Source organism: Nycticebus coucang, chromosome 3, assembly GCF_027406575.1.
Source record: "Nycticebus coucang isolate mNycCou1 chromosome 3, mNycCou1.pri, whole genome shotgun sequence".
Taxonomy (NCBI): Eukaryota; Metazoa; Chordata; class Mammalia; order Primates; family Lorisidae; genus Nycticebus; species Nycticebus coucang.
The window spans coordinates 155338866-155365405 of record NC_069782.1 but is presented as its reverse complement, the minus strand read 5'-3'; the positions used below and the strand labels follow the sequence as shown (position 1 = coordinate 155365405).

The 26540-nt window shown below is 45.9% G+C and overlaps 2 protein-coding genes across 4 annotated transcripts in view; one reads left to right on the top strand and one right to left on the bottom strand.

Annotated features, from left to right (window-relative positions):
• The window catches only part of DOCK1 (dedicator of cytokinesis 1), a 510373-nt gene that overhangs the window by 251209 nt on the left and 232624 nt on the right, over positions 1–26540 (bottom strand). The gene's annotated exons all lie outside the window — the stretch shown is intronic.
• INSYN2A (inhibitory synaptic factor 2A) overlaps positions 1–26540 on the top strand; it is a 57484-nt gene that overhangs the window by 9327 nt on the left and 21617 nt on the right. Inside the window, exon 2 of the mRNA XM_053584231.1 lies at positions 10039–11227. Within this exon, the coding sequence (XP_053440206.1) occupies positions 10044–11227 (1184 nt within the window). The 5' untranslated portion in view covers positions 10039–10043. The remainder of the gene's footprint in view (positions 1–10038; positions 11228–26540) is intronic.

Sequence of the window (26540 nt, the reverse complement as noted above, 5' to 3'; positions counted from 1 at the left end):
TACCTAAGCCCAGGAGCTGGAGGTTGCTGTGAGCTGTGATTGCATGGCACTCTACCAAGGGCAATAAAGTGAGGCTCTGTCTCTACAAAAAAAAAAAAAAAAAAGCCACGTTCTAAAATTTTGATGTTATTGCAGCTACTGAGATTTGTAAATTAAGTTCGTTATTTTTTTTTTTTTAAGGCAAGCATGAAACAAAGTTTATTGAGGAAGAGAAGGGTAGGTTTACAGAGCAACAACAGCAGGGTACGTTCACCATAGACAGAGAAGGGGCCTCCATTGCCAGGGCAGGTAGGCAGAAGGTTCCAAATTAAGTTGTTCATTTATTTTTCCACCAGCACATCCTTTTCCCAAGAAGAAGGGGGGATAATACAACAAACCGACTGATAATTCCTAGTAAGTCACATTTCCTACAACAGATACCTAGTAAGAGCCCTGATGTCCTTCATGGTCAACTACAAAACATGCACCTTCTTTGTACTATCTGCTCATTTTTGTGTGTGTGTGCCATCTCTTCCTCTTCCATCAACACAGAAAAGAACTGTACAACAACCACAGTTCAGAAATCAGAAATCTCTGGATATGCTTAAACTTTATCCCTCCTCCTTTCCACTCCTCTAATTCCTTCCCATGTTTCAGAATATAGCCATGTTCTGCCTAAACTGAAGTTCCAGATAAGGTAGAAAGAATCTTTGAAAGCCACTAATATTGTACACTCATCCTATGCCATCCTGACATGTCACAGGTTAGGCCTTAACTGTGGGTAAGCGGGAAGGATGGTGAGGTATGTCTTCATGTCCTTAGACCAGTTAGTAAGTACTGAAGGCTGACAGCACTGGACACAGAAGGTGCCTCGAGGAACCTGGTCCACAGAACACTGCATTCCTAATTGTATATGAAATCAGCACATTGTACACCATAACTGCATTAATGTATACATGATGTATGTGTTTATAATTTAATAAAGTTTGTGTTAAGGAGAAAAGTGAAACGCAGCAAAGCAGCACATCTTTTGCGCCTGCTCTTGGTGTCACCCCAGTGACTTTCCCAGGGAGCACCCTGCCTCCGCCATGGTCCATGGACCATGCCCAATGGACTGGGTCATCCATCCAGGCTCTCTCCCCTGCTGGACCAGACATCACCGAGGGCTGGGCTCGTGTTCCTCGGGGTGTCCGGCACCTGGTGTGCTTCCTGGGTCACCCTGGACACGTGGGTGGTGGTCACGGAGTACATGAGCAGAGCAGATGAGCAGAGCAGAGCAGGCAAGACTAGGTCTGAACCACCCACGGAAACTTGGTGGGAGAGCAGGACAAGGGTACAGTCCCGGAAAGTGAACCAGTGAGAGTGAAGACACAAAGTCAGGACTGACCACAGGGTATTCTAGAGCCAGTGTGGGGAACGGGGCAGCTTCAGGAGGTGGAAGGTGTGTGAGTAGCCATGAGAAGTCTAGAAAGATGAGCACAAGAGAGCTGCCACGTGGCGATATGCAGAAGGGAGAGGTGGTTAGCCGGAACCAGCAGGGCTGCAGGATGGGGGCCGCACGGACAGTTAGGAAGGCCAGGATAGGGAGGGAACCGTGTGAACAAAAGTCAACAGGAAGAAAAAACAATCCCTAGGGCATGGTGGTGACTGGATATGGGGGATTAACTAGGGAATGAAGCAAGCAAACTGTTGACAGCATCTGCCGGGGCACCCTCAGAACAGAAGAACTGAAACCCTCCACTGTTCTAAGTCGGGGACGGGTCTCCAGACCCCATTGGCAGCCCAATCCAGCTCTGCCTCTCACCCTGGGTGCCTTTGGCCACAACCTTAGCTGAGGCAAACACCATAGCTGTGTTTCTGAGTTGAGTCTACACAACTCTTGGGCCAGTACACCATGTTAGGCTGCCTGCTAGGAGAGACCGCCGAGTCCTCGACGCTGCTGAGCTTTTCACAAGTGAGGAGGTTAATCTTTAATGACCTCGGAGTGGATCTTTGGGAGGGGAAGATGTGGCTCCGTGTTTTTGAGATGCAGCTACACACTTATGCATAGAGGACAGAGGAATTCATCACAGCTTTTTTGAAGAAAAGAACCAACTAACCCGGCGGAATAGAAGATAACACCAGGATTGAAGAGAGGTAGAATTTAAGGAATAAGATGTGACAGTTACTTGGGTGTCTCAGTTTAAAGTGTACAACACACATACATTGTTTGTTTTCTCCCCCCAACAATGGCATTTTGAGTTCTGAATGCTAAAACTTTGCCCCTGCAATGAGTGTCAGTCCTTCCGCTCAGAACATTCCCTTCGTTTCCCTAGCCCAAGCAATTAACGGTGCGTACACCCTCTGACTACCATGACTGTTGTCTAATCTGACAACACTTCTCTTCAGGGTGCTGCTCTCCCGAGGTGCCCCTCATTGCCCATTAGCTGAAATGGAAGGAGAGAAAAGGGGCTTCCACTTAGTCTGTGGTTTTTTTGAATTCATATCCTTTTGTTTCACTCCAGATCAAACCATCCCTGCATCGTTTTTAGCCCATGAATAAGAAGAAAGGCTCAAAAATTCAAAAAGTCTTTCTACCCTAGCCCATGGATGGCACAATGTGTGAGGGCTGGGAAGGTGGCACACACCCCCTCACTCTCTGCAGACGTTGTTTGGGCTGTGTACAGAGACTTCTTGGACAGGCGTTTTCTCCGTATTTTGCTTTCAGCTTATAAATGGAAGCTAATTACAAGAAAGGCTGGTTTCTCCCTTTTTTCCTGGCTTTGCTTCCTTTGCAATGAACTTGACCATACCAAGTGTAAAGTTTAGCCAAACCAAGGAAACAACAGAGAAGGTACCACCATGAACATTACGGGGAGGCTGCTAATGATTGCACTGATGTGCTCACGTAGCCCTGCCAAGAAGACAGAGCGCATCCTCAGCTCTACAGATTTCAGTTGTTGTGAACAGTTACCTGATTCCTACCCTGGGTGTTCCAATACGGTATCCTGAGATAACATAGGGAGACAGCATTGGATACATAATCTTTTAGCAGATGTCTTTTTTGGTTTTGGAAAAAAATGATGTGTTAGTTTTAGTTTTGGATATACCATGAGTCCAATCATGCCACTGAGTATTTAAAAACTTACAGACCAGTATAGTTAATAAGGCAAAGTCCTCATATCCATTCTGGTGTGTCCCTGCATGTTTACACAAAAGAGAGGTTCTATTAAGTCAAGGAGAGGCCACCTCTTCTGTGTCCTGGCAACGTTTAGCTGCAAACTACCAGCTGATTGTTGCTTGATTACTTAGAACCATTCAGGGAACAGGGTAAGGAGGATACTTGGCATCATAATCGAACAGCATCGTGAGGTATGCTCAAAACTACCTAACAAATGCAGTCAGTGTAACCTGGCTTATTGTACCCTCAATGAATCCCCAACAATAAAAAAAAAAACTACAGCCCTCACCGTTCAACCTTGTCACGGCTGTGCCAAGGAGCACAGAGGAAGAGCAGGGTAACTAACTAGCTCCTTTAAGGTCTCACAGAGGATGTTGGTGAGTAGTTGGAACCAGTTTTACTGAATTCCTTTTGGCGTTTATTAGCAAAGCTAAATGCTTCAAATAAAGTTAATTTTTTACGTTGACGTAGTACCCATTTGGAGGAGGAGGCATTTTTTTTTCCAGTTGATTTTCCCCATCATCAGAAAACTCTGGTAATTCATATTTACCAGTTTAGATTCCTTTTGGACAGAAGCTGAGCAAAGGTTAATGTCAGTAGGATTTGAGAATCAAAGAACTGAGTAAATGGGAATCAGAAGTGAGGAGGCAAGTTGGCTTCATTTAGGGAGGGCTGCTTCTGGGTCTTCTAAACTTCAGCACCAAACCAAAGCATAAAACGGATGGTTCACCTCCTCTGTCCCCACTCCTTGAAAGCAGGCCAGTGTGAACCCACGTGGCATCAGTGGCTTACGTTATATGGCTGAAGTAATTGACCATGGGATTCTGTGCATTGAATTTGTTCCCTAAAATCTCAGATAGGAATGAGATGGGGCAGCACTTAAGATGCGTTATCTTCCGCCTCCAAACTTCCTTTCCCAACATCAGACTGGGTGCTCATCACTTCTTAATAGCAAAGGTTTCGCCGCCACATGCCACCAATTCCAGGAACAGAGCCTGACCTCAGCACATCTCCTCCCAGACGCTTAGCTCTGCAGTAGGACCCATCCTCCCTCACTGCTCAATCCCAGGGAGGCACCCGAATTCTCACCCCTTTTTAGTCCTCTTAATCAATGACCTCTGAAGAAGAGAACAAATGTCTAGAAAAATAACATTTCAGCGTATAAAGAAAATTAAACTGGGTAATGACTCTAAGGCACAGTCCAAAATCTATAGCAGTTAGCTCTGCCCCGAGGAAAGAAGGACTTGCATTTTTTGTAGAATCAATTGGTGCTTGTGAAAGAGCTCTCTAAATTAGCTGTTTCACAACACAAATGGATTCATTGCATGAGTGAGGTTCTGTTTTACTCTCACTTCTCCTCACTGGGAAGCTGCCCGGTAAAGAATAGTAGGTTCATGTTCACCAGCACCCCACTCTGCGTGGCCTAATGTTCAGGCACTCCCTCGGTATATGGAGCAAAGTGCTGACCCAATTAATCTTGAATTCCAGCCAGCATCTTTGACTCCAAGGTGTCTCAATAGTGGGAAAGCCACTAATGAAACCAATAATCTCTCACACTGCCTTGCCGTTCTCAGAGGATTGCTTGCCTGGCTGTTTTTGCCATATTCAGAGACTGATGGACCCTGGGGGTGTCTTGGCCAGGCAGTCTGACCCCCAGCCCTACTGCCAGCCAAATGCATTGCCCCGAGCAAACCACATCACAGGCCAAACAGAAATCTGCACATCAGCACAGACATTTTTGAAATGGGCAGAGTCCAGTGGGGAGTCTCTCTCGGTGGTGGATGGCACCTCACCCAGTTTCCTTCCCACAATACATTCAGACTATCAGTCAAATCCATTTTATTTCTAATGAAAACAGATGGCAACTTCCTTCCTAACAGCAAGTCTTATTGAGTACTGACATATCTCCGGCTAGCTCTCCCTCCACGGAGAAACACACATGAATCTAAATACATGTGTATGCTTGTGTATGTAAATACCTATTCATTATTTTGAAATTCCTTTCTTTATGCAGGACTTCCTCAAAACAGTACAAGACGGCCTGTGGCACGCTGCTGTGACCCAGACCTCATCATTTCTGGGTTGGCTTACTCCAGTGCAAGTGTTTATACTTTCCAGAGGCCTCTTTAAGATGTGGGCTCGCTTCGCCATTTTTTTTTTTCCATTTGGCAAAATATTCCATCTCTCTTTGCTGTCCCCAAATTGGGCAGGGCACAAGGAAAGCAATGAATCTCCCCAAAAGTGCTACCTTAATACCACAACCGCCACCATTTTCGCTCGTTTTTTCCAGTATGATTTGTAGGCTGCTTTGTTTCACTTAACATTATTTCATAAATGCTTTTTTATGATATGAAATAATCTTTATAATTATCATTTTAATGGCCGCAGTGAGTGAACGGGCACCATAATTTACTTAGCTGTGTACCTACTGTTAGGCATTTAGTTGTGTCCATTTTCATTCTTTGAAGTTGAAATGAACATTTTTATATGAGCTATTAATTTAAAGCAGCATGCAGAGACGATTCCACATCACTAATCTAAAAATACAGGGTTTATATATTTACAACTCACATTTGATTTATATATTTACAACTCACATTTGATTGTGAAATTTAATTTGAGGGTAATTAAGACATTTATATTCCAAACAGCTCCTTGACATCTCCCTCTGCCTGAGCCCGGCAAGCGCAAGCATGACTAGCCTTTTTAACCTCAAGACAGCACAGTCTAATGAATTCTAAAACACAGTTTTCTTAAGAAAAATAAATTTCATGAAATCCTACTGCTTCAGAGACTAGACATTAAGCCCAAGAACGGGAGTCCATGGTTCTCTGGGGTGACCCAGGCAAGCTGTTAAGAATGCCAGGCCTGGTGGCTCACGCCTGTAATCCCAACACGCTGGGAGGCCAAAACAGGTGGATCGCTTGAGCTCACAAGTTCAAGAGGAGCCTCAGCAAGAGGGAGACCCTGTCTCTACTAAAAATAGAAAAAACTAGCCAAGCATTATGGCAGGTGCTTGTAGTCCCAGCTGCTTGGGAGGCTGAGGCAAGAGGATCTCTTGAACTCAAGAGACTGAGGTTGCTGTGAGCTATGATGATGCCCCAGGGCAACATTGAGACTTTTTTTTTTTTGAGACAAAGAATGCCATCTGGTTTCATGCTCAGTCCAGAATTCAAGGCAATCCTCAGTCTGTGCTGAAGGGCTAGACGTGCTCCTAAGACCTACCTAGGGCTCTGTGCATGACCTGCAGCCAGATGCTGCATGGAATAGGCCCAGGAGATTGCTCAGAGGAGCTTCAGTTGTCTGATGCTTTTTGAAGTTAACCAGGCAGGGGTCACGTCAAGTTACAGATTTTCCTGAGTAGGTGTAGTGGTTAGGTGTATTGAGCTTCAAAGCCAGCCATTTCAGCAGGTGTAGCCTACTATCTGTGACTCTGAACAAGTAGAAAAAACAAAAATCATGTGCCCCAGCATTCAATCTGCAGTCTGAGCCTAGCAGGAGGGCCTCCCCATGAGTCTACCCTGAAGGTTAAATGAGAAAATGCAGGTGAAATGCACAAGGGATCGGTGACATTTGGTTGGACAGAGAAGGACAAAACATTTCACAGAAAGTTAACGTCACACTGTGACATATGTGCGTTCATTTGCTGAATAAATGCACGCAAGAAGGGGACGGAAGCAGGGCACCAGGGGGTCCCACTTGTCTCATGGACAGTCTTCTGTACAATGCCCCATTTACCTTAATGATAAAATCATTATAAACATGACCCATCCCCCCAATAAATAGTACCTGAACACCCTGAAAGATGTGTCCACCTTAGCAATTCTTAATGTCCAGGAAAATTCCACTTGAAAGCCTTAGAAAACATCATTCAGCCATCAGAAGCAACTCATAACCTCATCTGTGGCCAAAATAAATCAACTGCAAAAATTCCTCCATGTTTTCCCATTCAAGGAAATCAGGAGGACTCAGTTACTGTGACTTAGAAAAAAAGTCACAATAATCCAAAGTGATCAAACATCTTTAGTATCACTGTCATTTTTACTAATAAGGAAACAATTTTTATGTATTTAGCAAATCTCTGTAAGACAGAAGACCTCAGAACTTATTTTTTTATTATTTTGCCACTGGCAATTGATTTGCCACTGATTTGTTGTATTAGTTCGCCGGTTAGGTCCAGACTCAGAATATTTCTTAACACCAGCAAACTGATGTTAGAAAATTATTTCAATGCAGTTCCTGGCAAATCTTGATGATGAATAGCATGGCATGGTAGGACAAACTTATCCAGACACACATTTTTCAGTAGTGGCAGGGAAAAGGCTGAAAAATCACTAGTAAATTGCTTTCTGTACAAATGCTCTCTCTTTCAGATTTTCCCTAGTAGGAAGGTCTTCTGCAGAATGATGCCACAGTACCTTCTAGCACACCTCGCAACAAAGGCAGTTAAACAATGCATATAGTATGACAGTGAGGGTTAAGATTTAATTTTCTTGGGCGGCGCCTATGGCTCAAGGAGTAGGGCGCCGGTCCCATATGCTGGAAGTGGCGGGTTCAAACCTAGCCCCGGCCAAAAAAAAAAAAGATTTAATTTTCTTCTTGTACCCTCCCTGTTGCCCATACTCCCCCTCACACCAAATTCTCTGTGTATGTCTGTTTAACTTACCAGGACAAGTATCTAAATGACAGCTATGCTCTCTCCAGAGCAGGCATGCCCTGCCCCACCTCCCACCCCAACCAGCCCTCCCTAAGCAGAGCCAGGATAGTCCTTTCCCCTCCTCTCTGAAACTGTCCAGTTTTCTGAGTTTCAAATTGCCGAGGTGTCCAAGTATCTCCAGCACCCAGGAAAGCACCAGAGTCCCTCAGCTTTCCACGCCAGCCTTGCCTTGGAGGACACACTGTAGGGTAAGGGAGCAGGAGCCGCAGGCACCGGAGCTTCAGGGCCACTGTAGTGGTTCTCAGCCAGGGGCACTTCTGCCTCCAGGCTCTCGGGGCATGTCCAGTTGTCACCCCAGGAGGGGGGAGTGCTATTTCTATCTAGTGGGCCGAAGCCAGGGCTGCTGCTGACCCTTCTGTCCTGCACAGGAGAGCCCCTTTGACAATGAAGGATCCATCCTAAAATATCAGCAGTGCTGTGGTTGAGAAACCCTGGTCTAATCTAAATCAAATGCTGCAGAGATTATTGTTTGTTGTCCTCAAATTTGATTACCAAATGGTCATCCCTGGCATGATATAGAACTTGATCATTTCAGCCTTTGGTTCAGTAGACACGGTGGCAGGACCACGCAGGCCTGAGGTGCAGAGGTCAGTTTCACAAGTCCCCAAACTGCAGAGAGAGTCAGACCCACGGCTCAACCCTTGGTGGGGGCTGTGAAGTTTTTCCTTTCACTGAGGCACTGCTGGGCACTAGAATCTGCTAGGAATTCTACCAGAGGACCTGCTTCCACCAGTGCTTCATGCTGTGCCACTTTGAACAAGTGACATAACCTCTCTGATCCTCATTTCCTTCTTATTGGGAAGTGTGGCAGTGACCTTCAGAGCTCCATGGAAGCACGGTGTTCTATCTGTGTGCACTAGCTGTACACCAGTGTCACAATTCTCCTGGCTTTTCCCAAGAACAGGGGCTGCAAATCACTGGGCTGGCTTCTCAGGCTTCCTTCCACAGGACAGGGCACAAGCTCCATCAGTGGTTGGGCTAGACATTGTCCTTGACTCTGCCTTTCTGGGCACTTGGCTATAGCCACTGGGGCCCTGCACACCATTGGTTCCTCCCATCTGACTGTTTCCTTCTCAAACGCAGGAGAAGATAGTGAAGGATAACTCACAAACAACATACTTAACTGCGTTTTCTCACTTTAAGCACAACCGTCACGTAAGTTCCTCCATGCGCAGTAAACAGCTGTGAATCTGCCTAATAAAGTGAAGGCGTTTACCCCACTGGTATTCCCCAAGAGGAATCATGGGCCACCTGCATCTTTTTAGCTGCATTTAATAATTCAGCCCAGTATGAATTTGCATGATTAACATAAAGCCTCATGATTTTATTTTCTTTCAGGATTTCAGTACTGCAACCACCACCATTGTTTTCATTTTCAGAGGTTGTGATCAAAACACAAAACTTGATTCTAGAATGAATAATTTCTTTTATTAAAAAAAATTATTTTCTAGGACTGCTCTCCATGGAATCAAAGAAAAGAGTTGCTCACACCGCCTCTGTACAGGCAGGGAGACCAAGGTTCTTCTTGTGGCAGGTGTTAACCCCTTAGAGGATAGCACCCCTCAGCAGTTTTTCCTCCTAGGATTCCCAGGGAGGCGCACAGCCGGCTCTCTCACAGAATCCATAAAGATTAACGTAAATAGCATTATTTTGCTTCCTCCTAATAGCTCTCCATGCTCTTGTAGTCAGGAGGTAGAACTGTCAGCGTAAGTTTTTAAAACAACAGTTCCTCCAGGTACCAATAACAGATTAATCACGTCATGCTCAAAAATTAGTAAAAACCCAGACCCAATAAGTTGCATTTGGTAAACCATCTGCCTATGAACTGGAGACGGTGTGAAAAGCTAACGTGCAAAGCAGGAGCATCCCCGGGTTTCCTGATGAATGTAGTGAAACATGTTTGTCTAACAGGGAAACGTGCCTTACTTCAAAAGAAAAAACGAGTGTTTCCCACCCAGAAAAGCAAGCAGACTGTGGTATCTGAGAAGCATTTCAAGCTGTGCCTGCCAGCAACTCCCTGCCTGTGTGATTTTCCTGTACACAAAGGCCGACCTCACCTGTTTGGAAATAATTAGGACGCGGGCGGTTGTGATGTTGGCTAGAAGTTAACGCCGCTGTGCCTGCCTGTGTCTGCCTGTGTATTTCCATTCTGCTGACCCCTCTCTTGCTGTTTCTGATGCAGGAACCATGGTCACGAAGGAAAGTGGCAAATGCATACTCACAGCGTCAGAGAGCGAAGTGGAACCTGCCGCCTGCCTGGCCCTGGAGATGAAGTACGCCCTGGATCCCAACCGGCAGATTAAAAAACGCAACAAAGCCCTGCAGGTGCGGTTTAAGGATATCTGCGAGGCACAGAACGAGCAGAGGGACGCGCAGCTGTCCTCTGGACAGCAGGGGGAGAAGCGGGAGGCCAAGCCTGTGTCCTGCAGGGCGGCCTACCGCAAGTACATGACGGTGCCCGCGCGCAGGTCCATCCCCAACGTCACCAAGAGCACAGGTGTGCAGACCTCGCCTGACCTTAAGAAGTGCTACCAGACGTTCCCACTGGACCGCAAAAAGGGGACCCTCAAAAGTCTCCCAGCCGCAGATCCCTTTAAAAGCCAAAACAATGGGTTTCTAGCGGATGCTAAAGAGAAGAGCCCTGGTGGACACCCAGAGAAGGCCAGACCATGTGGCGCTGGACGGGTGCACAAGACCACGGCCTTGGTCTTCCGCTCTGACGAACACGTGGACTTGGAGGAGCAGCCATCAGGCCTCAACTGCTCAGAGCTCTGCCACAGCCCGGACCTGCTGGGCCACGGAGAAGCTGCTCTCCAGAACGCCATCCGGCCTCCCCGCGAAGAGCCTGACCACCAGCTGCAGGGGCCAGCAAAGCAGGACCCAGGGACGCCAGACTCTGAAGAACCCACCCTGCCCACCCTTGGGAGGGTATTTAAAACAGAGGTTGCTGCCGTCTACGCACCCGCCCTCAGTGCCCGTGCTGCGGAGCCTGGCTTGTCCAACTCTGCCACCCCGAGCCAGTGGTCACTGTGCCCCGTGGACGAGGACCCACGGAGAGCTGCACACGTCAATGGGCTCCAGGCCCCCGCAGGCACAGCTCTGGCCTGCTCGCCCTCGAGGCAGTGCCTGTCCCCCGAATGTAGTGGTCAGCCCGTGCAGACTCGAACCCCATCGGGGCCGGGCAACCAGCCTAGCTCAACAGCGGCGGCTGCAGGTGAAGAATGCCAACAAATCGTGCCTCATACCGAAGTGGTGGACCTCAAAGCACAGCTTCAGATGATGGAGAACTTGATCAGTTCCAGCCAGGAAACCATCAAAGTGCTCTTGGGGGTCATTCAGGAGTTGGAAAAAGGAGAGGCTCACCGGGAGGGGTATGTATGTTCCCCCTTATCTTAATAAGCTCTGCAGGCCCCTCACCCTGGGGGGTCCATCACCAGTCCCCAAACCTCCCTAATGAAACTAAAGCCAATGTGTCTATAAACAGGGCACAGTCTAAGGACGTAGCAAGCCCCAAGGGGTAACTATTTTATGCTGCTAGGCTTTACTGTATCCTCACCTTCACCATACACTTGGTGGTCAGCATTCACCTCTCTGGCCTTGAATTCAAACTGTACCTATATTTTGAATGAATTGATGAATCTTTTAGTCTATCAGGACTAAAGGTTTATGATGTTAATCATGTATAATATATGTGCCAGTCCAAAATATCTCATCCAAATGAGAAGCTGTTTGCCTCTTAGGAATCATACTTATGGACTAGAAAAGAAATTTCAAATGGTGGGTGGCGCCTGTGGCTCAAAGGAGTAGGGCGCCAGCCCCATATACAGGAAGTGGCGGGTTCAAACCCGGCCCAAGCAGAAAGAAAAGAAACGAAATTTCAGATGGCATTTGTAAAGGTAAATGCTGACTTGCTTATAATAAATAATTGAAATATTGGTATTCAGGAGCATAAAGTTTCCTATGATAGGCAACATGTTTTACATTCTTTACCTGGAACTCAAGCAATGCCCATCCTTGGACCAGCTCTCATTGGGTATGATCAGGAGACATGTCTCTTCCCGTGGGCTGTCCTGTGCCCACTTGAGCTGTAGTATGATACCAAGTTCATAGCCAGTACTATCTAGCTTTGATAAGAGACTGGTGGATTTTAGAGTTTTTTGAAGTTGAAATTTTGCAGCAGCATCTTTAAAGACAGATAAGACCTTAGTTCTTGAGCTCCATAGGTAGGAAGACAGACACGCACAAGCCAGGCAGCGTGCTAAGTTGATAAAGGAACCAGCACTGTTTTGGCTCCATGCTTCTGGAAATACTGCCCGTGGCTTACCAGCCTCTGCCTGGCCTGCCAACACTTCTCTTTCCCATTTCCCCTCAAAATGGTTGGGATTTCTGCTGGTCCGTGTTCTAGAGCCTGGATCTGAGGCCACACCCCATTGTCTCATGTAACTTGTACCTTTACTTTGTGGGCCCTCAGCCCTGGGTTAAGTAAACTGGAAGTCAGCTTGAAAGAAGCCAAGAAATGTATCATCAGAACAGCAAACTACCTGGGGACAAAGAGCTTCCCCAAGAGGATTTTTGCTCATTGCACATAATGGGGAAGAAACAGCCTGTCTTTGAAGCAAGGCGGTAAGGTGGAAGCCCTGCGTCACAGCCCAGTGCCGAAGCAGGTGGTGCCCTGTGCTCTGGCTTTGTGCAGGTGTCAAACTACAGAGGAGGGAGTGTTCAGTATCTACCTCTCCTACCTCCACATTACATGGCAGTGTTTGCATTTGAGGCTAATAAGCAAAAATAATTGCTAGACAAATATAAAGTAACAGTAGATTAATAGGGAATCTAACACTATGGGATATTTTCAGTCTTGGGTTGGCATCTCCATTTTCATCCCGTTTCAATCAGCACACACCCCAAAGCGACACACAGCAGGAGCAGGGTGGTCAGGGCCTTGTTGACCCGGAGACCACATTGCCATGGAACAGTTAAAAGCACAAACAGTGACTCAGTCACTTTGATATAGCTGGCGGTGACATAAACCAGAAAGCAAAACAGAAAATACATCCCCATTCACCAGATGGCGTAAAACCCAACGTGTATCCTCACCTGCATGTTCACAGGGGCATTTTCCCAAAGAAGAAGCTGAGAGGGCTGGATGCCCATGAAGGGAGAACCATGTAGGCTCTGTCCATAGATCAGAACAAGTATGGAAAATCACTTTAAATAGGGTCCTTTGGGAATCTTATCCATTTAGCAAACTGGTTTTGAGTTTACTAAGATGACCTGTTCTGGCTCTGGGGATTTGGGTAAGGGCTGTAGCTCTCTGTGCCTTATTTCTGCACCCATAGGTTGGAAACTGTGGCCTGTCCTATTGGGGGGGGGGGGGTTGGGAGGGTGAGGATTACACAGTAAGGCATTCTGTGTATTTAGTCCAGTGGCAGGTGCATCAATATAGCAGATTTCTGCCAGTGGCATGAGTGTTGGTCTCACTGGTCAGCAATGTTGGGATCTGGGGAACATTTAGTGGCCCTATGTGTGTCCGGCATGATGAACTCGGCCCCCCACACGCGTGGCACAAAGGCTGCCACTCAGCCCTGTCCAACAGAGTGGCCACCATACGCATGTGGTTATTGAAATTCAAAGTCAATTACAATTAATCACAATTGAAAATTCAGTTTCTTGGTCACACCGGAGCATTTTAAGTGCTCAGTAGCCACAAGCAGAGGACACACACACACGGAACGGCACAGACGTAGAATGTCTCCGTCATCATGATAAATCCTTTACTCCATTATTCCCAACACATGGCACGGTGCCTGGTTCCTAACCATCTGAGGACTTGGGTGCCTTTAATCAAGACAAAAAATACTTTTATCTTCAAAATTAATCCCTAGTTCAGCGGCTGCCTGTGCAGGACAAGCTCACAGTGGGAAGCAGAAAGGCAGGTCCCAGTTGTACTCCTGAGAACCATGACTTTCACCTCCCTCTCTGGGCCCTCTGGACTCACGTAACAATGAATCAAGTGGTTCCCGGCTCCAGGGCCACCTGGAAGGCATCCCCTCTTGCACAATGCCCAGGGTCATTAATTTGGCTAAAATTCAAATTTCCCACTACTGTTCTCGGACACGGGAGAGGGCAGCAGCCTCCAAGGTGGGCAGATAACAATCAATCTTGCTCGCCCATCCCTGTCCAGGCCTCTGCGCCCAGCAGAGTCCCCAGCAAGGGAGCACTGATCAGAGGCAGCCAGCACTATGCTGGGACATTGGAAAAAAACGGCTCTGGGGGAGGGGTGTGCAGCATCTGCTGATTTCCATGCTGTGAATGCAGCTACAGTGGCCAATTTCAATCAACTCGCAAAATCCTGAAAATTTAACACTCTGTTCCCTGAGCACCTGGCCACCCCCTTGAATGGCTCCCCTCAGGGAGTGAGGAGGAGGGGGCACAGGGCTGGCTTTATGTATAGGATCTGAGCTGGGAAACAGATGTCTATTGCATCTTATAGTAAAAAAAGAGAGAGAAAATGGACTCACTTTATTTACTTTATTATATAGTCATTATGTGACATAACAAAAATTTGAATGGCCAAGTTAAAATATCAATGGAATTTTCCTTGGAAAATATTCTGATGTCTACAAGTCATTTTGTAGAATGCTCAGGGGCTGGGGAAAGCCAATTCCTGTCCCCACCTGCCACCCAATAAAGCATGGAGGGGCTTTGTGCAGAATTTTACCTGTATTAAGAGGAGTCCTGATGGAGACAGGCACCTTGTAACCCATGACATTGAATGCAAGTGACAAATTTGGTGCCCAGATCTCCACACTGTACTCTAGGCTGACCTGTCCCCAAGAAGGCCATGGGCCTGTATGGCAGGTGCTGTTAGGATGGAGCAAGGGAAGCCGGTATTCCATGAAGCTGGCTAACAGCCTGGCAGCTGATATTTCTTGGAACATACTTAACATATTTCATGTGTAATCTCCTTAATAGGACGCTTTTGCTATGGAGTTTGTCAGGCAAGCACTTCCCCATAGCTCTTACTGTGTGGAATTTGTGTCACCAGCCATGACCACTTCCAGGAGCTTCCAAATTATTTTTCTTAAGAGGTGTTTAACTAAATCTCATTTGCTTATGTAGATTTCTAAAAGACTTCAGAGTAACTTGGAGCTGAGACAGTTTACTTGACTATAGTGAGCTTCAGTTTTGCTGTAAATCAGAGCGTACTGGGAGAAGCTTAACTACGATACCTGCAAAGCTCCTTACCATAACCAGTGCGCAGTCGGCACTGGCTAGCGTCCACGTCCTATTACAAGCATTCTAGTCGGGGGAATTCTGTAAGGAGGTAGATATAAGGAAAGTATTCAAACTCACGCCTTTTGGTCATTTGAAAACATTGAGACAATTCACTAAACCCGTTCTGCTCATGCAGTGCAGGAACATTTGATCGCTGAGTTTGCACAAAGGCCAAGAATTATCCCACTCATTTCAAAGCTCTCAATACGATGCTTGTCTCTTCCTGGGAAGTTCAGGGTCACGCAGGCTACCTGAATAAGCCACTATGTAGTCAGTGAAGGCTGAGAACCAAGCAAATGGGGCACTAAATTTAGAAACCCGGCTAACTGTTGGAACAGTGGTAATTCCCCATGGCAGCCATGGGGTCCTGGGCAGGAGAGCTTCAGATCAAGTGGTGGCAGGTCTTGACTGAGAGTTGTGCACACTCACAAGCACCTGTTGTGTGGCAACCTTGATGATGCCTCACGGTGCAGACAGTTCTGTTTGCTTCTAAGATTACTCACCCCAAGCACTGAGCATCTTCACATGTTCATTGCTTGGTGACAGCTTAATGATTCTCTGCTATTCAGAAAAGACCCCAAACCAATGTGAGAAGCCTTATTTAAGATAACAAGGACACAGTCAGGATCTGTGCAGAGAGAAAGGGTTCTTCTACTGGTCAAGTCTCTGCCAACATCTGCTGGACCCTGGCTGTAGGCTGGGTTGGAGGGGGAGAGCAGAAGCCCAGGTCCTTAAACATGCCCAGTAGGCAGTGATTAGAGCGTGAGGCTTAGAGCAATCCCAAGTCAGGGCAAACTGAAGGCATGACTTTAAAGAAGAAAATTCTAAACAGCCAAGCCAGGGAGCCTGGTAGCTTTCAGAAGAGGTGTAGACCCATTGATTTACAGCCTCCCAGCTATCCCTGCTACCCCTACGTGGGAGCAATGCCCCGTCAGCCAAGCCCTGTTCCTCCTCACAGAGAAAGTGGTTTCTTGGTAGCATGAGGCCCAGGTCTCCCAAGTCAAGGGGAAATGGTGGTAAAAAAGAAAAAGGTCAGAGGAATCCTGAGTTCAGGGGCTCTATGAGGACAGCAGCCACTGTGATGCTGGAGATGAGAGAGAGGACCTAAGATCTGGGGACAGTGACAAATGAGCACAGATGCAGTGGGTATCTTTATCCATGTCTACTTAACTTCATTGTTCCTTTTGATCTGTTACAAAAAGGGGGTAGCCAGGGAGTAATGAAGGGTCATGTGTAGCCCACATATTTAAGAGGTAAGGACGAGGTTCTTGAGGTCAGCTCCTATATGGTCAGCAAAGTTTGTCTGCAAAGGACCAGATAACAAATAGCGGTTGAGGCTCTGACTGCGCCACAGTGATTTGACTCCGCCATTGGGTCCTGACAGCACGCACACACAATCTGTATATGAATGAGCATAATTATTATCCGATAAAACTTTATTTATAAACACAGGTGATAGCCAGATTTGGGCAATGGGCCGAAGTCTGTGGACTCCCATCCTGTGATTTGTAAATGTGAGCGACGATATTCCTTCAGCTGAAAAACAACCAAGCCAGATGTGCGTTTAAGCAGTCTAGGACATGTGTGTGACTGTCAGATAAACAGGTGTATCATGAGTTCACAAATTCAGAAGGTGCTTTCGAGCATTACCCAAGTGTTGGACACCAAGCCAGGCAATGAGGAAACTGATGCAAGAGTCAAACAAATTTGGGCCAGCCTTGGACAGGTTATAGTTCATCGGCATTCACTTCATCCAAGTAGACGTTTAATTGTTCATCAGCCCATATGGCCTCTGGGGTTCTGTTTTGGAGCTCTGTGTGTACAATATATAAACGCGTAATTTATATGTATAATTTTTAAGACAGCATCTCTTGAAAACTTGAAAAAGGCCTCACTCTATAAGCAGGAATAAAAGGCCATCACAGGACGTTTGTGTGCTGTGACTTGCCTTAACCCAGATGAGAGGCCAGATGAGTAGCAAGGATGTACTCGCACTGTCTCAGGTCTCCTGTGGACAGACCACTCAGACCAGGCATCCTTCAGAAGGACCTGTCAGGGATGAGAAATCTCTCTGAATTTGCTCTAATTACCCATGCCCAAACAGAATAAATACTGTATCACAATTATGGAGAGAGCATAAGGGGACAATTTAATTTGTTTAAGTCACAGAGCAGAAAGAACCAGCATGGAAAATTGTGTACTGGTACAGCGGCCGTGACGTAAACACTGAGGAATCACAGCGGTCTAGGCATTAGACTCTGACGAACTTCCCAGATGCCCCCTCCACGAGCCAAGGAGGAAAGCTGGGCTCAGTTAGGTGATCCCCTCCCAATTTGGCTGTGCACTCTCCAGAAGGATGATCAGGCTGCTCTTGCCAAAACCTACCCACTGAATTGAGATCAAAGTCTTCCACCTGGTTAGCTGAGAACGGCCAAATTTGGGGAAGGACGTAGGTGGCGTTAGCGGGTCTCTGGCCGGCCGCTGCAGTCTGGAGAAGGATTTTTGCGAGCCCTCTCTGGACTGTGGGGTGCTGCCTCCCGGCCTTGGCACAACACACTGAGAAAAGCCGGGCATGCCAAACAGCAGAGAGAGAGCAGCTCTCAGGCGAGATCAGAAGCAAAAAGGTTGATTCTGCCAAATGCTCTCCTATCCCTGAGCACTCCCTATTTGAATGGCATGGAAATGTCAAGACTTCATTTTCTAATGTTTTTGATAAATCAGTTTCGGTGTCTCTCTCCACATTTATTGTAACCCAAGACGTTTTAAACGATTCTAGCCAGCCGGCTGAGGTCAGCCTCCTGTGCTCTTGGACTTTGCATTTTCCGGGAGTGCGGGTCAGGAGCGGGCAGAGTGGCATGACCAGGGCTCTGCACTCTGCCCGTCCTGAGCTGGGGACGGTGTACCCACCCTCCCTCTGCTGACTTGCTCCAGCAGGGTTATTAACCTCTCTGGACCTCAGCTTCTGCCTCTATAACAGAGCTAAGGATACCTCCCTACCGGGCTTCTCTTTGAGATTAAATGCAGTGTAGAAGGTGAGGGTCTCGGTGGCAGGACTGCATTTGCACTCAGTCAAAGTTCCTCCCTTCAAAGCTCTGTAGTGACTTGGGTGTAACCTCGCAAAGTGCTACACGTGAAGCTCGGGGCAAGGAGGCAAGGGTACAAGCTGTGCACATTAAGAGAGATTTTCTGTCTTTAGTAAATGGGTTTGTTTACTTCAGAGGGGGAGGAGGGACTGAGGACTACAGAATGGAGACGTCAAGCTTTGTTTGCAGCGGAAGCACAGAACCAGTTTGTTGTCATGGGCCAGGGAGCTGATGTGGAGTCAGGAGACCTGGTAGCTCTGGCTCAGCAGGGCTGTTGAACTATGTTTTCCAACACAAAAGGACGAGGGTTCAAATGAGAAGCGAGACCCCACGGGCTCCTGTCTCCTCTAAGAACATACTCTACAGAGATGTCTGAGAACATCACAACTTCAGCCACTGCCTAAAATACTCATAAAAGTTCAGAGGGAATAAAACCCCTCTCTGCTGATCTCTGTCGGTAAAAACGTACTGTGATTCCACTGCTGTGTTTTCTTTTTTCCTCTTGATGATTCATCCATTCCTGTCTCTCCCCTTGCTACAAATGCTGGAGTTGGCCTTTGTCCTTCAAGGTTGCAATCCCTGTGATCGTTTGCAGGCAACCCATTTTCTTTCCTTTTTCTGTTGCAGCCAATGGCTATCGTGTGTTTGCCAGAGAATATTCAAGTCTTAGACTCCAAGTTATCAATTTTCTGATTTTGAAAAGGAAGCACACATCATATTCTAGGTTCCTAGCATTTTTTTCCCATTTAATTCACAGGGTCATGGTGAGCCTTTTCTATAGGGTATAATTTATATAACTTTGTAAACACTATTTTTAAGTTCTTAAAAAATAATAAGCTCTTCCATCTCTAATATGACAAATAAAGTAAAATTTATTTGTACGAGTATAAAATGCATTTCAAATTCTTCCTTTGGGCTTCATGTAGGTATCACACATACTTTAAAATGTAATTTAAATAATCTTCCTGTGCAGAATGCCAAAATAGATTTCAAATACCTCCCCAACCTTTTAAGTTGGTAGGTGAATAAAAACACCTCCACCAAGCCACTAGGCAATTCACACAGCCCATTTGCAGATAAAATGAGCAATTCAAGGCATAGCATGAACGTTTATGGAATTTATGGATTTGTATTCCAGAATTCGGATTAAAAAAAAAAAAAAAGATGAAATGCAAGTTCTAGTTTTCAAATACTTTCTAAAATCCCATGCACTTTCTGCTAAGCTAGGCAAAAATGGTTTAAGCTCTATTCCCCATTGGATCTAAGAGAGAGTTCAGTGAAATAGGTATCCCCAGGCACACAGAGCTCACCTATTTCCAGAACTTAGAACAGGCTAGCCATTTGGTATTTTCTTATTTAATCCTTCAAGTAACAATTTAAGGTGGGAATGACCTCCAAGAGGATACTATAGCTTGGCTACTCCAGCACCTTCCTCAAGTTCAAAAGGCTGGTAAGACAAGTTAATGACAGAATCCATCTCTAGGCCTGCCTGGCCACTCGACCCCCAGCTCCTCTGGACGTGGAGAGCCAGGTGTGTCCCACATAATGAAAAAGCAAGCATTTTTCTTACAACTGCAAGTCTGGATTCTTCCATATACTTGGGGGGGGGCATGCTACAGAAGCCCCTTCCTCTAGACCTAGTGGGGTTCATACTAACTTATCTTCCAGAGAAAGCAATTTTCCAGTGATAGAGATGGCAGAGGCCACCACAGGAAGGGATCCCTAGAATAAAGTATATTTTTAAGAATTTATAATCATTAAGAGAAATTCCTTCTATGAAGTAATGTCAGAAAAAGCAAGGATATTGCTTTAAGTCCAGGAACCTGGTTGCCAGGGTGCAAGATATACCCGTGAGGAACTTGCCTGGAAAACCAGTTCATCACAGTCTTTGTAGCATGAGTCTCCCTCAAAGGACCACCACGTGCCCATCTGCCTATTAACTTCCTCAAACTGATGTCCAAATTCATGTGAACAATAAATGAAAGTTCTGCATGCAACATAAAAATAAACACTAAGGCCATATTTGAGAGAAAATTCATAAGTCTTGAAGTCCTAGGAAAGATGATCTAAAGATGGGCATCTTTTGTCCAGAAAATGGAGTAAAATTTTTCTCTATTAGTATCTCATTGGTTACAGCAAGGGGATATCTCCTTAGATAAGGCTCATAATTGGACATAAAGAACTTTATAAATGATTACACCAAAATTTTAATCTTCAGCAACAAGAGGTTCTGAAGCATTTGCTTAAAAAACAAATGCAAGGTCTGGCTTGCGTGACATCTTCAAGAAGAATAAGTTCTCAGTTAAAATCGTTAACTAAGCTGATCTAAAAAAAACATCAAAAGAAATTATAAATGAAAGATAAAAGCCTCTGCAGATATTTACCATCAGAACCACTAACAAATACACAACATTAACGCTTTCAAATTTAAACCTCGGTAAGTTGTATGTGTGATAGCACAAGAGCTAGAGAAATGATCTCATCCCAAAAAGAAAATTCATTTGGATGCAATATACTCGCTTCCTTATTTTCATTCTGGTTTGGTAGCCAGTGCCACCAAAATTCACTTTCATTAATTTTCAATAAATTATAGCTTAAGCCTTATCTCTCCTGCAGGAAAACAAGTTAATCAACTCAGCCTCAGCTGTAAAAAGTTATTTTCCTTATTAATAGCTACTCCTGGTGCCTTCTGGGGCAAGTGACTTGTTTGTATCATTACGGTCATCGTTTTGCACCTTGCTATCTCCCTGATTGTGTGAACATATAAAGGGAAGTGCAGACTTTACCCTGTTTGTAATATTATCAGGCAGTCCACACAAATAATCGCTGTCTTTCCAAATTTTTACATATGATTTTATATTATAAAAAATATAATTATAAGACATTAAAGAAGGAAAAGGTCCTGCCTTAATAGCATTCACCTCTGTCTTTTTCTCTGTTCAAATTGGCACGTATTTCGAACAGTGATAAAAACGTCTAGATCGGAATACATTCCAAGTTCTTGAGCATACGTAGTTCTGTGTAAAATGAAGGAGGCAAGGAGGTGAGACAGGGCCACAGGGAGGGGCAAAGAAAAAAAGGAAGCAAAACAGGAGACAGAGAGCTGTGAGAGAAAGCAAGGGAGACCAGCCGACTCTTGCTTCCTCTCCGGGGAGGAAGGTCCCAGGCTGATCTCTGCCCAGGCTGTGGAACTCTTGGAGGAGAGCTTCACTTTAATTCATTGTAATGGAAACAAGCACTAAAAGCTTCCATAAGAGCCGGAGCCTCCCCAGAATGATAGTGTCACCACATTTGCTGTGTGGCAAATAAAAGTTAATTTGTCAATACTGTGTAAAGAAAGCAACCCAGTGTATTAAGTCCGGGTGTTTCTCCTTGGAGCAGTTCCCCAGGATTGCTCCTGGGTGAGCAATGACCTTTCTCGGGCCTAGAGATGGAGCTGGTTTGGTGCAAGACTAAGCCATTTATTTTCATAACGGGGTGTGAGGAGCAGAAAGATGACTGACCTTTTCCCCACTTGTTTGGGGACATTTAAAATGGGATAATGTGAATACTATTTAGACAGATGTTCCTTATCCAGCTGGGAACATCACCAAACTGTCAGTTCTGTTTTCCTTTTCAGTAGCAAAAGGCTGTGTTGTCAGGTGAACCACAAGGATGGTCCTGCAGATTTCTTAGGTACCCATTCACTCAGTCATCATTAAGAACCTATTTCTTGGTCATCTTCTATACTCCAGACCCCCCCATGGACAGCAATAGTTCATCAGAAAACAGACAGACAAATTCTGTGCCCTCACTGTGTTTACGTTCTAGTGGAGGGAGGCAAGAAAAAAACCAAACCACTACAGTTTATGGTGTGATTCATGGCGATTAGTGGTATGGAGAAGTTTAGAACAGAGGAGGAGGCTGGGGTGGGAAGGGCCCTCACTTTCCACCAGGCATAGAGGACCACATCTCTGGAAGGCACCAAACCTTGGGAAAGTAACAAAGACATGTTCCCAGCCAGCAAAACGCTGAGTCCCACAGGAGAAAGTAACCTCATCAGATCACAGATGGACTGTGGTATGGTCTGTGAGGGAGGTCCCGGTGGGACCAAGGATGCTGGTTTGCATTGGCCGTTTTAAACAGTCCTGTGGAAAGGGCGCTCTTCTCAAAGGCATGCGACACCACTTCCTTAGCAGATAAGCAAGTCCCTCCTCTTGGAATTGAGTCTTCTGGGTCTGATGTGTCTTGAGGGCAAAGCCTTTGTTTCTACAAGCAACTGTCCCCTACATGGGACATACACAGAGGTGAAGCAACCACCTCCAGGCAGTGAGCTTGGGAAAGCTGTTCATTAGTTACTTTGGCTAATTTGTAGCAAAGACTTTTCAGGTGTCTTATTGGGACACTCTGTAGAAATAACTGAGATTGCCAAAAATTGCCCTGACGTGATCAGTAAGACTACATGGGGTTTGAAGATGGAGGGTGATCCTTCAACAGTTAACATCTCTTTTTTTTTTTTTTTTGGTTTTTGGCCGGGGCTGGGTTTGAACCCGCCATCTCCGGCATATGGGACCAGCGCCCTACTCCTTGAGCCACAGGCGCCGCCCAACAGTTAACATCTCAATTCCTGGCTCTGGGAAATAGGATGTGTGTGATTTTGAGAACATCCCCCTATCATGGGAAAAAATGAGGGACAAATGGACAATGAATGACCATTTGAATCACCTCGAGTTACAAACAAGTTGTGCTTTAAACACCACTCCTAAGTAATTTGCGTTGGGTTCCCAGGCTGGCCCTCAACCCCTGTGAGGTGTACAGAGACTCAGCCGCAGGGTGTTGGGAAACCTGATGTTCCCACAGGGATATTACTGACAAGTTCTGACATGGGACTCCAAAAATAGATCTCTCGTAGTGTTGTAGAAATGTTTAGAACATGCATGTTCATCTTCGGGGGGAGGGGGGTCACTTGACTGTGAAAAAGGAGGAGCACTTGATCTCAATGACTGCCTTTTCCCCAAAAGAGGTCCTATGTAAATAGGGGACACCAGCAGTTCAGGGCTCTGCCTCACTGCCTGACCTCACATCTACAGGCAAAAGAGCAAGAGAAACCAGAATCGTGTAACATGGACTAATCACATGACATGCTCAAAGTACGCGTGATTCCGTGATTACACTAAGGATCACAGAAGCTCCGTATCACCTACAAGATATTGAGCAGAAAACAGGGGAGTGAGTTTTCTAGGCTTTCATTTATCATTCAGGTGAGAGCTCCCGGATTTCATTAGAACGGAGATCACTCCATCACTCACAGAGCTGAGAAGTTGCCTTCTCAATTAATTTTATCTTCCATTGGCTCATTCACTCATCCTTCCATTCACCTGCAAACATGCATTGCTAGCTCTTCAGTGACATGAGAGAGACAGCTGTTGGGTACACAAAGGTGTGACACCTGCCGTGGGATGCTGGGTGATAGGTGTCCGGGGAAGGACCCTGGGTAGTGGAGAGCAGGTGAGAGCCAGCCGCAGGTGCGTGGAGGGCAGGCTCGTGAGCTGCTCCTGCAGAGTGCCCAGAGGCACCACGGGGTGGCCGTGTAGGCATCACCATTCACCCCACTTAGCCTCAAGATGGGGGGATAGGGGCACCTCAAACAGCTTTGCCAAAATTAAGAGTCACCATGACTTTATGATTTTCAAAACACAACCTCCGTGTTTACTACTCATGGTTTTCTGTGCTTGGAGATCTTAAGCCACCAAGGACCACAGAAATGCTTAGCCAAACATAGCAAGTCAGGAGCTGGCTGACAGGCGGCCACTGTCTGCCCTGGGAAGAAGGAGGGAACTGGTCAAACCATCACCAACAAAAAAGCCAGCACTGCCTTTAAATGACCAATGGGTGATCTTGGTGTTGGTTAGGAAAATCGACTTCGTATCCTTTTAACAACCTAAAATTGGATGTCCCCAAATGATGGCATTTAGTAGCTCAAATACTTACAACAGACACATTTGAGTTTCTTTGGATAATGGAGAAAGGCTAAATTCTCTTTAGCTACTGAATAGCTGATATCTGAAGTAAGGACATTTCCAGGGCATGATCTGGCAAATTCCTAGTGAGGACTTAGAAACAAGCCAAGTCTACCGCTGGGGCTGGCTCTGCCACACAGGAGGGAATCACAGAAAACAGCTGACTTTGACTACTTTTTATAATTTAGTATCTCCTAACAATAGTAGTGGTATCATTTTATGCCTGTAATTAATGTCACTTTGAGACTCTTAAGGGAAAAAGCCCTTTAGGATGCAGACATAAATGATGCCTTAGTTATCAAGAAGGGATAGTGGAGCTCAAACCTGGGGAAGAATGCAGAAGTAAAAACTGTTTTGGGTACCCAGTGAGAAAGCCCAACGAATGCGAGAGATCAAAATTAAGAGAATAAATTAATGGCAAAAAAATTACCACTGAGAGCAGAAACGAAGCCTTTTTCATATCTGCAGCAACCACCATCTCTCACTGAGGCCCACATACATGGGCCTGGGACGCAGCCTTTGAGTTAATTTAATGTGACAATTCCAATACTCTGTGTAACGAGTGTTTGAAGACCACACTTAAAGGGTCACGCCCTGCTCCTGGCATTAGCCAAAATGGCATTTGCTTACACGCTAGGAACATGGAACTTGATGACCATTTACAAGCCATTTAAGAAAGCCAAATAGCAGCTGGGTCACATGCCCACCCCCGCATGGTACACTGAAGCAGAGCTTCTGGGGGGTAGAGGGGGTACAGCACACTGCAGGTTTACTCGCTTGTGATGCTGAGAGCAAAACGCCTTCCAGGATTCTGCAGCCAGACTGGAGGTAGCCAAATGCACAGCAGTGTGAGAAGAGAATTGTCAATTGAGAACTGAAGGCCGTATGGAGGAAACAGTGTGGTGAAACTGACAGCGAAGCAGCACATTACAGTCAATCTAATCACGTAGCCCAGTGCTGGGATCACTATTAGATACCGTAAAATTAATTTCTACTTGCTGTCCGTGCTTCTTGGAGATGCTTGGAACTTTTTCAGTCTTTGAGTCTGATACAAGCACAGTGAAAGTTGTTTTGGTTTTTCTGTTTCCATTTCCTGACCTTTTAACCAAATAATGTTTTGTTTTGTTTTGTCTGAATCAGAGTTCTTAGCCCTGTCTCTCAGGCCCCCCACTCCAAGGTCTCAGGGACAGCTTGGATAGGTGGCCGGGAAGAAACTCTCCATGACCTTTCTCTGACATTTCCCAACACCCTTTCCTACCACCTAATGCTCTGCTGACTTAGATCTCTCTGTGATGCCTTCTGGAAAGAACAGAAGCTGATCCCTGCTTCCCAGGATGTGACCGGGTGCAGCTCTCAGCCTGAGGCTGGCAGCCACCCCCACCTCTTCTTTATCATTCCTATGGCTGTGTCATAAAAACTGCAGCACCAGCTCTGCCAAGCGAGCACCTGCCCTTCTTTGTTTTTGTTAAATTTCCACTCCTGATTCCCTTTTTCATTAATGGCCTGTAAAAGGACTAACTGAACACTTACATACCAAAATTGTCCCCCATTTTTGAAACACTGAGTAAATATATGAAAGTATATAGAATATATACACATATAAGAGATACATGTTTGTAAATACACAGACCGTTATATTATTTACAAGTAGACAGTATCAATATATAGGTATACATATGTGTATATTCAGAAACAGTTCATAACAGACAGCTGAAGAATTGGAGCAGATTATTGTAAAGGCATTAAGAGGCTAGGGACACTGGGGAAGTGCCTGCTCAGTTAAACTTGAGAAGTCCCAGCTCCCAGTACAGAGAGGCAACCTGAGGTGTCCTTTGAATGACGATGCCCAACTAAAGTCCCATGCTGTGTTCTGCAAACCAGACTCATTTTACTTTCTTCAAAGTGGAGCAAGGACTAGTGAAGGAATCTGGTTCAGCACAAAGGAGACGTGGAAATGGCTCTGAAACTAGACTCCACCAAACTACCTCGACAGTTCATCCAAATCCCTTCTGTTTTTAACAGAGCAACAACAGAATCATTCAGAGTCCGTGTTCGTGGAATCCCTGTTAGCTTTCAAGAAGGCCCACTGTGACCCAGGAGAGGTCAAAGGGGAGAGCAGGTGAAGTTCAGGGCCCTCGGGTTCGAACTGTGTGTGGGAGGGATGGGAGCAGGAGGGTCAGTGGAACAGGAAATGAGACAGTGCTGGGGCCGGGTTGGCGCTGTCCCTGGTGCTGAAGGCTGTTTTTTCAAGTAATCTGCATTGTTATGAAGGAGCCCTGACAACCAACTGCTACAGGATGATACTGAGTTAGTGACACAGAATGCAC